At 41.9% G+C, this 18,475-nt stretch overlaps 1 protein-coding gene across 15 annotated transcripts in view; it reads right to left on the reverse strand.

The window, feature by feature from the left end:
* DST (dystonin) overlaps positions 1-18,475 on the reverse strand; it is a 495,141-nt gene that overhangs the window by 439,173 nt on the left and 37,493 nt on the right. For all 15 annotated transcript variants that reach the window (XM_032140288.2, XM_032140274.2, XM_032140272.2 and 12 more), the window contains exon 3: positions 1,170-1,370. In XM_032140288.2, the coding sequence (XP_031996179.1) occupies positions 1,170-1,370 (201 nt within the window). The remainder of the gene's footprint in view (positions 1-1,169; positions 1,371-18,475) is intronic.

Genomic DNA, 18,475 nt, shown 5'->3' on the forward strand with positions numbered 1-18,475 from the left:
ATATTCCTACCATTTCATATTTCTCTGCATAGATACCAAATTCTACTTAGCCTTTGTTTTATTGAATCATGAAAAATAAACCCTCATTTCTAAATATGTACTTTTTTTTCAGTTGGTTATGATAAACAGATCCTTTTCTGTAAAGGAATTTAACTTCTTTCCATTGTTGTTGGCCTGGTTACTGAGTCAGACATTCTCTTGGCCTTCGCACAGTCTCCACATGTGCCTGCCACAGAGTTACCCCCACAGAAGGGCAGCTCTGTTTCAATAATTTACAAAGACATTTTCAAGCCAAATCTTGATGGCTCCCCTATGTTGGCACAAGAAACAACAACAGGCTCCCCACAGCATAGAGATGAGCCATACAGACACTTTTTTCTAATGCCAAAGCAACATAAAATCATTGCAGTCATAAAATAACTTTACAAGTTTTAAGATGGCATTTTCTAAGCCCCAGCCTTGGTAAAAAGCCCATGAGCCAGAACCAAGGAAAGAAAAATCAGAGCACACAGAACAACGTGCTCAGGATGTGAGAAGGAGATGAAGACCAGCTCCCAGCTGAGCCCTGAGTTTCTGAGGAAAGGTGGCATTGTGGCCAACAGGACACCACGTTAGAAAAGGACAATGGTGCTGCCTTATAACAATATAAAGGCCACACCTGAGAAGGCCAGGACACTTACAGAGCTACCCTAGGCTGGGTGTGGAGGGATGCACAGGCCTTACTGGCTCAAGAGCCTCCATGAGGAGTTCAGCCACTGCTACTGCCCAAGACTCCAGCCCCACCTTCCTTCACTGCTTCTCCTATCCTGACACTGGTTTTGTTGTCACCCTCTTCACCAGTTGTCTCATTACCACACCTGGATTTGTTGACTCTATGTCCCCATCTTCATTCTAGAACCCCAGCTTCAGCAGGGCTGGGAGTTCACCAGCTTTCATATCAGCTGCCTGACAGTGACTAACTCTTGCTTTTTTGTCAACTATCTACCCACCCTAGAATATTCTATGAAACCATATTCCTTGCTGGAACTTATGTGAGTACGCTGCCACTTGTTGGAATAACAACAACCTAATTATTCCAAGTTAATCTGATAATGTTTCTAAACTAAAAGAACAACCACATGATTTGACAGTGAATTTAATATTTTTATAAAAGACAGTTCTCTACTTACAGGCCTCCTGATCGAAGCACCTTGAACAGAGTGATAAAATTCTGGCTGGACTCGGCTGCTCTTCTTGATTCTTCGTTTCCTCACTGAAGTTTCCTGCTCACTCTGATGGGGAACTTCCACCACGGGCTTCACTTCTTCCAGACGGGCAGCTGCGGCCGCTGCAACTCGTCTTCTAAGATGCCGAGGGCTTGCTCTGAATCCCTGTGGCAGAAAACACAACCAAGCAAATCCAGATTTGTGTTGAGTTAGTTTGGAAGTTCTCCAGGGCTAGTTATACAAAGAGCTCCAAAAGTCACTATATTCAGTGAAATCATGTGCACCCCCAAAGTGAGCATGGAGGAGGCTTAACATGCAAATAAGTTTTCCCCACAAGTGTTCTTTAAAGCACCCCAGTATTTCAGGGCCCACAGTTATTCTACATTAAGAAATGTTCTTAATTCAGTAAAGCCAGTCCAAAAAAAAAAAAAAAAAAGGAGGGAAAAAAAGCAGGTGGGCACACTGCTTGACTGAAGCATCAGGGAGACTGTGAGTGAAGAAGGGCGTTTCCACTTTGGCCTGAAGTAGAGTGTAGGGAGAGGGACAGGATATCATTCCAGGGTAAAGTGCCACTTTACATTCCTGAGAGAGACACTTTCTGAGGAAGGAAAGAGCAGGAATGCAAAGCATCACTGCAAAACACCACAAAGTGAGGGTTCCAAACTCAAATGGAAGCAATGAGGTGGCACAAAGGGTACAGGTTTGGGAGTCAGATGGGCCTGGGTCCAAATGCTGACTTCTTAATTATAGCTACACAATGTATTAAATATTTCTGAGTCCAACTGTTCTAACCTACAAAATGTATAACATTCCACTCACAGGGCTTTTAAGTTTTAAATAACATAAATATAAGTAAAATGCCAGCCGGGCGCAATGGCTCACGCCTGTAATCCCAGCACTTTGGGAGGCCAAGGCAGGTGGATCACCTGAGGTCAGGAGTTCGAGACCAGCCTGGCCAACATGGCGAAACCCTGTCTCTACTAAAAATCAAAAATTAGCTGGTCATGGTGGTGGGCGCCAGTAATCCCAGCTACTTGGGAGGCTGAGGCAGGAGAACTGCTTGAGCCTGGGAGGCAGAGGTTGCAGTGAGCCAAGATCATGCCACTGCACTCCAGCCCAGGTGACAGAGTGAGGCTCCATCTAAAAAATAAAATAAAATAGATAAAAAAAAATATATATGGATATATGTGTGTGTGTGTCTGTGTATATATATATATATGTGTGTGTATATATATGTGTGTGTATATATATATATATATATGTAAAATTCCAAGCATGGTATCTGACACATAGGAAGTGCTTAATAAAATTGTCATTTTCCTCTTCTTTTAGAGCAAGATTAGTGTAAGGACAACTCAGACAATGGAAACATGTCAGCTAAGTCATATTATGCAGCTGAGAACATGCAATTTTGGAAAATATCAATAATTACATAAAATAGTCTTGGTCCTCATGGCTTACAATTTACTGGAGAGCAGAAGGAGAAATCTAACATAGAGTTCAAAAACACATGGGAATGTGTAATGAAGGGTTAAAGTGGTTAAAGTAGTAGACTCTCAGCGCTAGCAGATCTCAGAGAAGGAAATCAATGAATGAAGCTGAGAATAGTTACATTTGGCTTAGTTGAGTGGGTGGCATTTGAAGAATGAATTGAATTTATATTGAAGACAAAGGAAACAACATAAGAAATGAATGAATAATACATAGATGATAGACAGATGGGCGGAGTATTTACAACAATAAGAAACATTATTTGATAATGTGCTGGCATGAGGGTACAAGCTAAATATAGTGGGAAACTAGTAAGAGATAAACAGTAAATGATCCAAGAAGGGCTTCTTTGAGTTTGTGTGTCTTCTGAATTTTTAAAGATATATAAAAGGCTTAAAGTCTGCAGTAAATGCATAAAAAATGAGGAGTAAGAATTTCACAGGGATAAGCAGTATGAGAAAAGGCCTAATAATGATTCTGTGGGATTCTGAAAGATAAATGTGTACAGTGGGATTCTCACTGAGGGAGCTGGAAGATGGGCTACTGTCCAATTATAGAGAGCCTGTACACCAGGCTGAAGGATATGAAGGACAGAATTTTTAAAAAAGGAGGGGGTTACCCCCAGAGTCAAAAGTAGCAATGAGGTCAACAGAAATCGGTAAGGAGAAAATGCAAATGGATTTGGTAAAACCGAGGTCATTGTTTGGGCTCTCCTAATCCATCCGCAAATACGTTAGTCTTGGTCCCATCCCGCCCCTGCATGCAAGCTCAGCTGGTTCTCTTCAACCGAAAATAGTCCCAGAACATCCCCACCACTCCCACGTAACTCAGGAGGTACTACAGCAGCTGCTGGAGAACAGGATTAAGGAGAAGAGGGAACTGGGCCAAATGCTGAACCAAATTCTAGGGCAGTTTACACCACACACATCAAAACCAACAACCATACAGGCTGCTTTTTATGCAGCTTCCTGGACATTCTCCATCCACCCGCCCGCCCCCTCCACCCTCTACACACACACATTCATTCTCTCTCTCTCTCTCTCTCTCTCTGTCTTTCCTTCTGAATCTCATTTTTTAACAAGCTTCTCTGATAATTTTTCTACACTTTGAAGACTAAGAACCTCTAGGAACCAGAGTTTAGTTTGACCACTAGATGGCATTATCTCCTATAGCCCTTGCATTCTAATTCAGAAATTTGGTGTTCTGGTACAATGAACAAAATATTTGATGATATAGTAGCCTCTGTGATAGTGGAGTAAGTTCAGTACATTTCTCTGGTAAGAATGTAGATTCTCGTATGAGTAATAAGCAACCAGATTTTGCTTAACTGGTATTATTACCAATAGTCCTCAGTGGACTACAAATTCTAGAAACAGGGAGAAAAACTGCATAAAACTTTGCTAAAGTAACCAAATGACAGAGATCAAAACATGTTGGCACAGCCATTCTGAAAAACAATAACTCAGTGAATTCACATCTCTGTATCTACCCTAGAGAAATTCTACCAAGAGTGCCCAGGAAGATATTCAATGCAGAATTATTTATGATATAAAAAAATTTTTTTGAGACAGAATCTTGCTCTGTCACCCAGGCTGGAGTGCAGTGGCATGATCTCAGCTCACTGCAACCTCTTCCTCCTGGGTTCGAGCAATTCTCCTGCCTCAGCCTCCTGAGTAGCTGGGATTACAGGCGTGTGCCACCATGCCCGGCTGATGGGGTTTCACCATGTTGGCCAGGCTGATCTCAAACTACAGCTCAGCTTCCCAAAGTGCTGGGATTACAGGTGTAAGCCGTCGCACGTGGCCAAAAATTCTAAACCACTTAAATCAGTCTTTCCTAAACTTCAGGCATCTTCATTCCACCTTAACATTTTTTCTCCAGATCTGAGCACTGCCTCAGTTATTTCTGTTATACCAAAATTTATGTGTAGTATTTTAAAATAACTTTTTATAAGCACTGTAGTATACTACACAGACTCTGCAGCCACTATCTGGGTTCTAATACTGCCTTTGTCACTTCCTAGTTGTGTGATCTTGAATAGTTACTTAATGATTTCCTCACCTATAAAATAAGGATTAAAATAGTAATTCATAGGGTTGTTGAAAAGAATAAAGTAATGTAGGCAAAGTACTTCAAAGAGTGCCTGGCACGTAGTAGTACAGAAACATTCACTATAATTACTATGGATATTACTTGTGTGAATAAAATACAGTCTTGAACACAATAGTGTATTATTCATACTATCTAAAAAAGAAATCAGGTGGAAATAGGAAAATGAGTCACACTGCTGGTGTGCCTTGAAGACAGACACATGTGAGGTACCGATCATTAGGAGAGAGTTCTTTGTTACTCTCCAGTGAGTCAAACTACCTGGGTTCAAATATAATACCGGCTCTATTACTTACTAGGTGTGTGGTCTTGGCTAAATTACTTCTCTGTGACTTGCTTCTTTAATTTGTCAAATGCATACAACAATATGTCTCTCTTGTAGAGTAATGGTGGTGTTTAAATGAGATAATCCACATTACGTACTCAGAACAGTACACGGCATAGAAAAAATACTTAATACATTATTATCATTATTATTACTGCTTCACTTCCTGGATCTGGCAGCAGTAATTTACACATCAGCAGTTCACAGCTATGATTACAAACACTATAAACAACGATGACCGTTCATCTTTATTTCCCTAAATAACTGCAAGGAATTACAGCTCCTTGATTTATGACACTTTCCTAAGTAATATAAGAAAAAAAAAAAACGTCTTTTAACAGAGGAAGTTTTAGCTTGAAACAGTAGGTGGTGCTATAAGTTCTTCCAGGTGTTAATAAGAGTTACTCTTTTTCTTTTGAGACGGAGTCTAGCTCTGTCGCTAGGCTGGAGTGCAGTGGCGCAATATCGGCTCACTGCAACCGCCGCCTCCCGGGTTCAAGTGACTCTCCTGCCTCAGCCTCCTGAGTAGCTGGGATTACAAGCATGTGCCACCATGCCCAGCTAATTTTTGTATTTTTAGTAGAGATGGGGTTTCACCACATTGGCCAGTATGGTCTTGATCTCCCGACCACGTGATCTGCCCACCTCGGCCTCCCAAAGTCCTGGGATTACAGGCGTGAGCCACCATGCCCAGCCAATAAGAGTTATTCTTTAACCATTAGGTGATGGACACTTGGAACCCTGTCAGTAGTGGACTTCTATCATTTTTAGGCCACCCCAAATTATCAGCACCTTTTGGATAATCATTTCCCAAGATGTGCAGTCGTGTGTGTGTGTGTGTGTGTGTGTGTGTGTGTGTGTGGTGTGTATGTGCATGTGTGAGGAACATTTATCATGAGATCTGCTCTCTTCAACCTTTAAGTGCACAACACAGTATTGTTAACTCTAGGTACAATGTTGTATAGCAGATCTTTAGAACTCATTCAGCTGGCATAACGGAAACTTTATACCCATTGAACAGCAACTTCCTATCTCTCCTTCCCTCCAGCCCCTGGCAACTACCATTCTACTCTTTGATTTTATTAATTCAACTAATTTAGATACTTTATATAAATGGAATAGTTCAGTATTTGTCTTTCTGTGACTGAGTTATTGCACCTAACATAATGTTCTCCAGGTTCATCCATACTGTTGCATATGCCAGGATTTCCTTCATTTTTTAACGCTGAGTACTATTCCATTGTATGCATATATTGCATTTTCTTTTTCTCTACTTTTTTTTTTTTAGACAGAGTCTTGCTTTGTCACCCAAGCTGAAGTGCAATGGCACAATCTTGGCTCACTGCAACCTCCACCTCCCGGGCTCAAGCAATTCTCTTGCCTCAGCCTCCCAAGTAGATGGGATTACAGGCACGGGCCACCGCACCCAGCTAATTTTTATATTTTTAGTAGAGATGGGGTTTCACCTTGTTGCCCAGGCAGGTCTTGAACTCCTGACCTCAGGTGATCCACCCGTCTCAGCCTTCCAAAGTGCTGGGATTACAGGTGTGAGCCACCACACCCAGCCTATATTGCATTTTCTTTATCCACTCATCTCTCCACGGACATTTAGATTGTTTCCATATCTTGGCTACTGTGAAAAACGCTGCAATGAACATAGAAGCATGTATAACTCTTGAAGATCCTGATTTCAACCCCTTTGTCCATATAGCCAGAAGTGCGATTGTTGGATCATATGGTAATTCTAGTTTTAACTTTTTGAGAAACCACCATACTGTTTTGCGTAGCGGCTACACCAGTTTACATTCCCACCTACAGTGTACAAGGGCTCCAATTTCTCCATAGCCTTCTGATACCAGAGTTAAGAAGAAATTACTAGGCAGATAGTCAGGGTACAAAAGTCCTCAGTCAGGTTTTCCCTTTAACGAAAAGCAGCCCCAAATCATTTTCTAACAAAGAACAGCCTGTAAAGTCAAGCTGCAGACATAGACAAACAAGCCGAGAGCTTTGACGGGTGGATGCCTGCAGGAAAGAACTACCTGGGACTAGATGTGTTCAAAATGATGGCTCCATCTTCCCCTTCTCTGCCAGCCACGTGTACGGTACGGAGAAGACAAAATGGCGCTGGCCAAGGAAAGTGCTCATTAGCATAATAATATTAGTGTGGGGTAACCAGCCCTCCAGGCCCGCTATGTAGACGTCACACCTGATCAAATCAATCTGTGAGCCCTACAAAAATCAGATACCACCTCCTCAAGCCGGACTATAAAATTCGGGGTGTCCACCGCCTGCCAGCCTCTTCCTCTCAGAAGTCCCCTCTCTCTCACTAGAGAGAGAGATGTTTTTCTTTCTCTTTCTTTTGCCTATTAAACCTCTGCCCCTAAACTCCTCAAGTGTGTCCCTGTCCTAAATTTTCTTGGTGCAAGACAACGAACCCTGGGTATTTACCCCAGATAATGTAGCCGCTTCATTTCCTCATCAACAAACACTTTTTATCTTGTGGCTTATTGATGACAACCATCCTAACAGATGTGAGGTGATATCTCACTGTAGCTTTTATTTGCATTTCCCAATGATAAGTAATGTCTTCATACATAGTTACACCAAGATGTTCCAGAGCCCACTCTAGATCTTCCCTCTTAATAACCCAGTACCTCTCATGGGTAGGCACATAACCAAGGCTTAGTGAATTCAAATTTCTCTGCTTGGACTGTGAATATTACATGGGGGCAGGTAAAGACTGAAAAAAATCAGGAGCTCATTAGTTGCAATGGCTACACCAAAGACCTTCTGAAGCTGCCTGGTTTTGTTTGTTCTAACCAGACATCCAGTCTTGATTGTGAGTTCCACAGTCTAGTTGTATTAAATTCTCTATTGGCTTAGTCAGACAGTCAGGTCCTGTTACCTACAAACAAAAATCTCTAATGCATACGCTTTTTGTTAAAACTTGCAAGTGGTTAGCTATTTTCCTTGGAGGTTGAATTCTCAGACAACCAGGCTGTTTGGCTGTGTATGTGTAGATGGGCATAAAAAGGGGGGAAATATTAATAGCAATAATTTACTAAGCGCCATTTAGGCACTAAGCCTATATACACCCTGCAGAAACAAGCAAACAGGCTTTTCAGGGTTAAGTAATCTGCTTAAAGGCAGAAAGTTGCAATTAGAGAAGCCCCGATTAGAACCCAGGTTTATCTAATTCCAACCAATGCCCTTCAACATTCTGCTCTTATGTAAAGAGATTATAAGGCAGTAATACATTCAGAATTAATCTTCTCCATGTATCCACAGGACTGGAAGTGCTCAGGAATATATGTTGACTGATTAAAACAAGAAAAGATCTATTAACAATTTAGATGAATGAGGCAGAAATTGGAAAAAAATAACACTTTTAGGTAAGCATTATTGTTTTGTAAGGTCAAACTACTGTCAAGTTTACTGATTACGCATCTGAAAAGAGGAAAATTAACACATTGACCCATTGAGCATTAATATAGAATTACTTTTCAGCCTGGGCAACATGGTCAAACTCTGTCTCCACCAGCCGGGCGTGGTGGCACGCGCCTATAATCCCAGCTATTTGGAAGGCTGAGGCACAAGAATTGCTTGAGCCCAGGGGCGGAGGTTGCAGTGAGCCAAGATTGCACCACTGCACTCCAGCCTGGGAGACAGAGTGAGACTTCGTCAAAACAAAAAAAGAAAATACATATATATATGTGTGTGTGTGTATATATATATATGTATATATATATATATATACACACACACATATGTATGTATACACACATATGTATATATAATGTTACTTCTGTTATACAAGATATAAATTTACCATATGTAAATATTATAAAGCTCAATAAGCTGCTGCTTATAAAGTCTATAATGCTCCATTAAAAAAATCAAAAGATTCCCCTCATCCCAGGCTAGAAATAAAGTGTATTGGGCCGGGCGCTGTGGCTCACGCCTGTAATCCCAGCACTTTGGGAGGCCGAGACAGGCGGATCACGAGGTCAGGAGATCGAGACCATCCTGGCTAACACGGTGAAACCCCGTCTCTACTAAAAACACAAAAAATTAGCCGGGCGCGGCGGCAGGCGCCTGTAGTCCCAGCTACTCGGGAGGCTGAGGCAGGAGAATGGCGTGAACCTGGGAGGCGGAGCTTGCAGTGAGCCGAGATGGCGCCACTGCACTCCAGCCTGGGGGAAAGAGCGAGACTCCGTCTCAAAAAAAAAAAAAAAAAAAAAAGTGTATCATAGAAGCTCTTTGATCCATGGATAAAATTTGAGAGAGATGAAGAGGGCAGTCAACGAACTTGGATGCACAAAAAATATGCCTTGATTTTCAATAACTTATAATTGACATTTAAAATATGGTTCAATTATGAATGTAGGCCATAAACCTGGTATCATTAACAGTACCTGTGACTTTTGCCACCAAAAGTCATCATAGATCTAAATATTAAGCTGCAGATCTCTTGAAATACTATTTATACTTGTTACTTCAAAATCACAGTAGTTAGTAAATGTGCCACTGTCAGAGGCGTTGGAACCAGAGCAACCCCGCCTTAAATAGGAGCTGGGTAAAATGAGGCTGAGACCTACTGGGCTGCATTCCCAGACGGTTAAGGCATTCTAAGTCACAGGATGAGACAGGAGGTCGGCACAAGATACGGGTCATAAAGACCTTCCTGATAAAACAGGTTGCAGCAAAGAAGCTAGCTAAAACCCACCAAAACCAAGATGGCAATGAGAGTGACCTACGGTCGTCCTCACTGCTACACTCCCCCCACCGCCATGACAGTTTACAGATCCCATGGCAAGGTCAGGAAGTTACCCTATATGGTCTAAAAGAGGGATGCATGAATAATCCACCCCTTGTTTAGCATATAATCAAGAAATAAGCATAACAATGTGTAACCAGTAGCCCTCGGGGCTGCCCTGTCCATGGAATAGCCATTCTTTTATTCCTTTACTTTCTTAATAAACTTACTTTCATTTTACTCTATGGACTCACCCTGAATTCTTTCTTGTGGGAGATCCAAGAACCCTCTCTGGGGGTCTCAATCACGACTCCTTTCCTGTAACACCACTAGATCTTGTTATTCAGTGCATTAATTAAAAAGTACCTATACTGCTGTCAAAAATATTTCTAATAACTTACATTTCAATGTAATTGGTTTCTTTTATAGTTCTGTCTTTTATCCATGTTTGCCTTTTTTTCTTGGTCACAAGCTAGGCCTCCCCTGCAGTTACACAAGGCCCTGTGACTGAGCTCTAGCCAAAGAAATGTGTATATATGTAAGCCATTACATATGGACCTAGCATATAAACACTTCCCACAGCCACTTCTCCATGCTCTTCTCCTCTTTTGGCCAGCATGACCTTTGAAGCAACCGTGCCTCCAGCAGCCCAAGGCCCTGAATAACTACATGAAAGAGGCCACTCTACCAACCTGTTTACCCACACCTGTACCTTTAAATAAACAACAAATACATTTGTATTTTGTTTGAGCCAATAAGTATATATTTGCTACAGGAGTTTGCACTACCCTGACTCACTGGTTCTCAAATTTTATCAGGCATCAGAACCACCTTGAAGGCTCATTAAAATATAGACTTCTGGGCCACACCCTCGGAGTTTCTGATTCAGTAAGTCTGGGATAGGGCTAAGAATCTGCATTCCTAACAAATCCTCCAGTGATGTTGATGCCACCATCACGTGAGTACAGTCTGAGAAACCAAAGGTCTTGCCCCTTACTGTGTGGTGAGTGAGTAGTTTTGGTCTTAATAATACTGTATCCCATTGTGCTATATGCAGGGGGACCCTCAGGATTAGAGCAATTTAACTGTTTGTTGTTTTAATAACCCCACATTAAAAGATTGGTCCTGGAAGTCACTTTGTCAGCGAAGAAAAAAAATAATGTATCTAGAAGATACCTTTCTGTTTTCAGAGAGAATGTATTCCCTGGCAAATAAAGGAAAGTGGGGCAAAATATTACCTTTTTAAAATCTTTTCTAATAACTAGTCATTGTTTGGTATAGAACATTGGTCCCTGGAGGTATGATGACAACAAAGAGTCGGTTTTGGAAAAGTCTAAGGAACTGCACATTTCTTTTTATTTATTATTTTATAGTGATGAGGTCTCAGTCAGTTGCCCAGGCTAGAGAACAGTGGTGTGATCATAGTTCCCTGTAGCCTAGAACTCCTGGGCTCAAGTGATCTCCCCTCTTCAGCCTCCTGAGCAGCTGGGAATACTGGTATGCACCACTACATCCACTTAATATTTTAAAGAGACAAGGTCTCACATGTTGCCCAGGCTGGTCTCAAACTCCTGGACTCAAGAAATCCTCCCACCTGAGTCTCCCAACATGCTGGGATTATAGGCATGAGCCACTGTGCCTAGCTGAATTGTACATTTATTTTATTTATTTATTTTGGGATGGAGTCTCACTCCAGCACCCAGGCTGGAGTACAGTGGCATGCTGTCAGCTCACTGCAACCTCCACCTCTCGGGTTCAAGCAATTCTTCTGCCTCAGCCTCCCAAGGGATTACAGGCATATACCACCATGCCTGGCTAATTTTTGTATTTTTAGTAGAGACGGGGTTTCACCATGTTGGCCAGGCTGGTCTTGAACTCCTGACCTCAAATGATCCACCCACCTCGGCCTCCCAAAGTGCTGGGATTACAAGCGTGAGCCACCGTGCTCGGCCCGTACATTTATTTTAGATAAACTTTCACAGGTTAGTAATACAGGGTTTCTTTCATATTGACTGGTATTATATCAACTGCTTATTAGTTTCTGCTGGTAAGAAGCTCTGATTTAAACAATCAGAGAGCCTTAATGTTTTCTAAATTGCAAATGAACTACAATTTAGGTGCAGTTTTGTAAATGAAAATATTTTAAAATTTCTTAATAACGTCAAACTTTCCCTTCTTAAACAAAAGGCTCCACCCACAGTCCCTGCTGCCTGAGGAAGCATGTTTTGTACTGTAGCCTCACACCCCTCCAGTTATGGTTGCTGGTTCTTGACACTTAGGCTGTGTCTATCAGAGTTTTTCCTCTGAGAGTCTGAGAAAAACTGAGAGCCTGGGCTGCTTAGCATAGAGGCTGCAAGGGAGGAAGGGAAGGAGGAAGGGAAGGAATTAATCCTATAGACCAGTGCTTCTCAAACTTTAATATGTACGTGGATCACCTGGAAATCCTATTAAAATGCAGATTCTAATGCAGTGGGTCTGAGTGGGGCCTGAGAGTCTGCTTTTCTAACAGGCTTTTCTAACAGACCAGATGCTGCTGGTCTGCAGACCAAACTTTGAGTAACAAGGACGTAGAAGGATTCATGGAAACTGTGTGCCCCTGGTATAGGCTGAGGCTATCAGGGGCCAGAAATCGTAAGTGAAAAGGGCAAAAGGAAAAGAAGCAGCTAGTGGAGTGGAACGGAGTCATTCCTATGGCATCTCGCTACTGCAAGCAGTGAGGCCTTTAATCCGTAACCAACTTCCAGTTCTATCCATGTAAAGCCAGACCCTCGTATGGGTCTTTTTCTTTGATTTCCATTAAATTATACATACCACATGCCTTAAAATATAGTATGATTCTGCATCCAAATGAGCCTAAGACACTAAACACAGTCTTGGATGCGGGTGGGGAAAAGACTAAACGAAGACTACGAGGTTGAAGCTACTTGAGATACAGCATCTTCTCCTTTAAAGAGCTTAAAGTGCTTTTTAATTATAAATGTTAGATTAGCCCAAGCAGGGATCATAGTGTACACTCAGACACAAACTACATTTTCTTTCCTGGTTGACCTCTGAAATCCACAATGAGGGGTTCCTTTTCTCTCAATACTACATAAGATTTTGTGTAGATCCTATAATTTTTCTGGTCATTCTCAGATAATTAAAAAGTCTCCCAACCACTTCAAGTCACAAAAGCGTACCATTCCAATGACGTCACATCACTCCTTTTGGTTTCCTCCTAGACAGGGTTTAAAGTGACTCCAGGCTCCTTCTCCCAAGACAGCCGTAAGAAATATTCATGTATCCTTTGCCCCAGCAAATTCTGGGAGAGCAGGCTGTTTCCAGTGCAGCCCTTTCTGCTCATTCCACCATTAGAACAGTGGTCCAGCCACAGTCTCTGGCCCTTTGGAATTATTATGGAGGCTTGGGGTGGGGCGCAGCACACTGCTAAGACATTTCCCAGTCTCTAATCCTGACCTGTCTAACAGAGTAGCTACTAGCCACATATTTTTATTTAAATTTTAATTAATTAAAATTAAATTAAAATTTCAACTTCTCAGGCATGCTAGCCATATTGCAAGTACTCAATATCATATGTGTCTAGTAGAGACCCTACTGGATAATACAGATAAAACATTTGTGTTCTCACAGAAAGTTCTACAGAACAACACTTCTTTAACCTTTCACAGCTGAAACCTTAGCCTTTATCCATATACCTAAAATCGGTGATGGCTGACTATAACTATCAGCATAGACTAACGGCTATAGCGAGCAACACCAAAACCTCAGAAGCTTAACACAATAAAAGTTTATGCCTCGCTCATGTCACGCATAGATCAGCAAGTGGGGGTGGTGCTCTGCTCCACAGAGTCATTTAGAACACCAGGCACCTTCCATCTATGGCTTTTTAGGTCCTCAATATCCTCTCCACTCTGCTGGATTATGGAAACTAGGGCCAGGATTGTGTGCATGGTTTCAGTACACCAGACCTGTAAATGGCACACATCATTTCTTACATTTCATTAACTAGAACCCAGTTATAAGGTCATCACAAGTTGCAAGGGAAGCTAAAAAATTAGTTATTTGCCAAGAATAAGAGAACACAGACATTGGTGAGCAAAACACAGTCTACCACAGAGCTGGTGGCAAAATCAAATTTATAGCTACCTCCTACATAGGGCTCTACTCCTCTCTCTGGCAATGTGAGCCTTTCTGACTACAACTATTGGGGCCTCAAACAAAACTAAGACAAAAAGAGCTCCATTTACACATCTTATTACATAGCCAAACAGAATCTGAGTCCCATTTATCTAACACTTTTCCAGCATTGTTCAGCTCCTAACTACATTCAACTCTCTTTAATTCTTTACAGTTCCATAAACAACTATTATTTCTACTTATCAAGCATTTCCTATGTGTCAAATACTATGCATGCATTATCTCACTATTTCTTGTAATATTCCTAGTAGGTAAATACTATTTCAATGCCCATTTTACAGATAAGGAAATGGACACTTAGAAGTTTGCCTAACACTTTGTAAGTATCTGCTCGAGGACTGAAACTCAGCAACCTGATATGTGCTCTCCACCAAAGGTCAGCAAACTATCACTCTTCGGACAAACTGACCCACTATCTGTTTTCGTGAAGTTTCATTGGAACACAACCATGTCCATTCATTTACATATTGTCTATGGCTACTTCTCTGCCACAAACACAGAGTTAAGTAGCTGCAACAGAGTTCATATGACCTGCAAAGTCAAAAATACTGTACTTATTATCTGGCCCTTTACAGAAAAATGTTGCCAACCCCTGCTCTATAGCATCCTGTAGGGCCTTGAGCACTCTGTTTCTAACACAGACTGAAAAATAATTTTGACTTGATGTTTTGGTCTGCTGATCTGTACTCTCAGTCAACAACCTAGTCTATGAAATATAAGGTCAGCCTGATTTCCCTCTGGCAGCCATGTCTACTCCATCTGTTTGTAGTTTCTAGGCAGATCAAACGGCATCTGTTATGTTATTTCATCAAACACATAGATGATGCAGTTGGATTATTTTTCTAATCTGATTTTTTTTTATATTTAGACTGCAACTACCAGGCAAAAGTCTGCACAAATTTTATCAACCCTACTGCTTTTGGTACAGTAGATTTCAATCCTTTATCCTTCCCATCTCCAGCTTTGGTTTTTAGGGATAAAGGCATTAGCCACTGAATGACAGCAGACTTTTATGAACAGTGGCTGCTCAGTAAGGCAGGGTTTATTCTGTTGAAATTGGCCTACACTCTTATTTTTTCTTAGACTGAATTCATCAACTTCATGTTTTGTACCAAAATGAACCATAAAAAGAAAATAAATATGCTTGGCTTTCAGGCATATTTATGGAACCAACAATGCATCCATATTAAGTACAGAACCAACAATGCACCCATATTAAGTATGGAACCAACACTGCATCCATATTAAAATTAAAGGAGGGTAGAAATTACACTATATTCAAAACTATGACAAGTCTGGATAATGTGGGGCATACCCCACATTTTCCCCCATTCCTTGGGCCAGTTGCCGAGAGGGTGGCAGCATGGCTTTTAGCTGGGAATTGCCCTCCAGCCTAAGAGCTAGCTGTCACATCCTGTCACCCAGGCCAATGCTGGTCGACATGGAAGGGCTAGTGATTGCTTCAACTAGGGATAACTCTGAAACTTCCTGTGGGATCTTGGGGCCATCTGCATATGCAATATAATTCAACTTCTCCCTGGCCCAATCCTGCTTCCCTCACTATTTTAGGGTGTTTTTCCTGAGGGCACTCCCCAGTAAATCTCCTGCATAGAGTCTCCATCTCAAAGTCTATTTTCCTGGGAAGCTGACCTGAAACAAACACAGTCTGATTTCCTGAACAGTGCCATCAATAACTTATGAACCATATTTAACATTCAATGACAAGAAAGATCCAGCAACAAACAGCTTCTAGAGGACAGGAAATTCATCAATACAAAAAATGAGAGTAATGGCAAAACACTGGGCAATATACACATCAAAAACAGGTAACAGTAACCACATGAAAAAGCAAAGTGGGAATAGACAAGAGTTCTAGAGAGAAACAAGCTCCATTCAAAGCTAAGGAAGGCAAATGAGGAAGGCTGACTGAGAAACAGGAGCAGCAGTCAGTGCAATCTGCTCTTGCGGCAGCCAGAGCTCAGTTCCTCTCAGCAACGGGCCCACAGCCCCGGGCACAGACAGTCATGCGCAATGACAGACTCTATAAATAGCTGTGCCACCAGCAAATCATAACCCAGCCTTCATAATTATAGACCAAGGGATTTTATAGATGATTCTTTAAATGTGAGCACAATCTGTTTGCATGCAGCCTTTTCTGAGATACTACTCGCAGGCATTATCACTAGTGACCATGTCTACAAATAAAAAGAGTCATGGCTTAAAAATATGTATATCTAAGATAACGTCCTTCTCAAGACAAGAAGCTAGGAAATATAAAATAAAAAAGCATGTTTTATAGGGCACTTACAACTTCCCAACTGCAAATTCTGAGAAGCCAAATAGCACCCAAACAGCAAGATTTCTGAAGTGGTAAATGTTCACACTAAGCAAAGGCCAGGAACACTAATCATAAGAAGACAGCCTAGAGGGGTGTGGTGAGAAAAGAAAACGGGCCACAAAAAGAGCACAGCAAGGAAAGTCAACCGAGATAGATGAGGCTGTGCAGCCCATTGAGTGTGCAGCACAAAATACGGGGGTGGAGAGTGAAGACAGGGACAGAAAAAAAGGTAAGAAACAAGATGAGAAAAAGAAAGGAAAAAAACGTGTGCTAATGTGCAATAAGTCACAGCAAAGTCCTAAGTGAGTCTATTTCAAGGGCATCCTTAAGTGACTTTTAATACCACTACAAAATCAGTCTTTGGAGACAAAAGTCAATGTATCAGGCAGTATATCAGAAACCACTCAAGACACAAGAGAGGACAAGAAGACAGAACAAAGACCTAAATGTATATGCAAACTGAACTGTTAATACTTTACGCAGGGAAGAATGAGTGGTTAAACTAATCTTACAACGATAGCTATATCAATAGCAACCCCAACAAACTATTCTCCAGTAATATCTTTGTCTTCAGGTACAATGTAATCCTAACACTGTTTCTCTGAGAATTTCCTGCATTGAAGCCAACCCTATCATGACTGAGGCAGGCTAAGCCATAAGGCAGATGGGAAGATGGCAGATAGTTTAGACGGTTCAGATAGTTCAGATAGTTCAGACTAGTTCAGATGGCAGATAGATGATAGGGAGGAAGTAACAAGACAAGTCGGCTAAGCGTCATGAATATGTACAGGCAAGAGCTCATACATCAGCACAGTCATGAGAGGATCCATGAAGCAAATCCTCAAAGCCAGGCAGAGAAGAGCCATAGGACACTAGGTGATTAGTTCAAGCACAGCAGGACCTGGACAGCCATAAGGGGTAGAAGCCCTAAGACCCCTGAGTGTCCTCCTGTTGCACACACCCTCCCCAGAGTTCCTGAACCTCCCCCAGGATCTAGAAATTACAAAGTATTGGACCTTCAGTTGGCATCTCTTTTGACTGCTCAGTGCCCACTTTCTACTGGTTGTTAAATATTTTGAGCATCACTCCTGCCAGTGCCTGAACTTAACAAAAGCTATTCAAGGCCTGGGTGCAGTGGTTCATGCCTGTAACCCCAGCACTTTGGGAGGCCAAGGCGAGCAGATCTCTTGAGCCCAGGAGTTCGAGACTAGCCTGGGCAACATAGTGAGACCCTGTCTCTACCAAAAATACAAAAAATTAGCTGGGTATGGTGGCGCACACCTGTAGTCCCAGCTACCTGGGAGGCTGAGGTGGGGAGATCTCCTGAGCCTGGGGGTCGAGCTGTAGTAAGCCATGATGGGGCCACTGTACTCCAGCCCTGAGACAAGATCCTCTCTCTCTCTCTCTCTCTCTCTCTCTCACACACACACAGAGAGAGAGAGAGAGAGACAGACAGAAAAGCTATTCAGGCTTTCGGGCTGGAGTTCCAGCAGGCAGGATTTCAAGTCCCAAAGGTGAGCTACATTACTAAGGTAGAGAAGTAGCATTCACTGGGCCCCCATGAAATGGATGCTTGCCAAGACTCACCATCAAGCCCCAGGTATGCTAAAAAAAAAAAAAAAAAAAAAAAAACCAGGCAGAGGCTCCTAGCACACACTGCTCAGAACAGGTATTTCTCAGAAACAGCAACAGCCCACTGAGGACTGACCACTCCTGCCCACTGTCTGGGGGCTGAACCTTTGCCCTCGCATAGATCAAATGTGTATTTGGTCTGTGTTCAAGTCTTAAATGCTTTTTCTGGCAGCACATTCTCTCTCAAAAATCTGCTTACTCTGAAGACACACTTAGCAAGAAAGGAGAAAAAATATTTTCATGACCTAAAATCTTCTGATAATTTATGCTGAGTAAAGACAGAAAAAGCAGAAGGGAAAGCCAACAGGAGCAGGTTTTAAACAAAGATGGTTAATCAAAGGTTTGTGAGAAATGCTTGTGGCTAGTCCATTTTGTGGTGGCTACAGCATTTTTTACCGTTCATTTCTGCTCTGTCTTTGACA

The sequence above is a fragment of the Hylobates moloch genome, unplaced genomic scaffold (genome assembly GCF_009828535.3).
Source record: "Hylobates moloch isolate HMO894 unplaced genomic scaffold, HMol_V3 SCAFFOLD_20, whole genome shotgun sequence".
NCBI lineage: Eukaryota > Metazoa > Chordata > Mammalia > Primates > Hylobatidae > Hylobates > Hylobates moloch.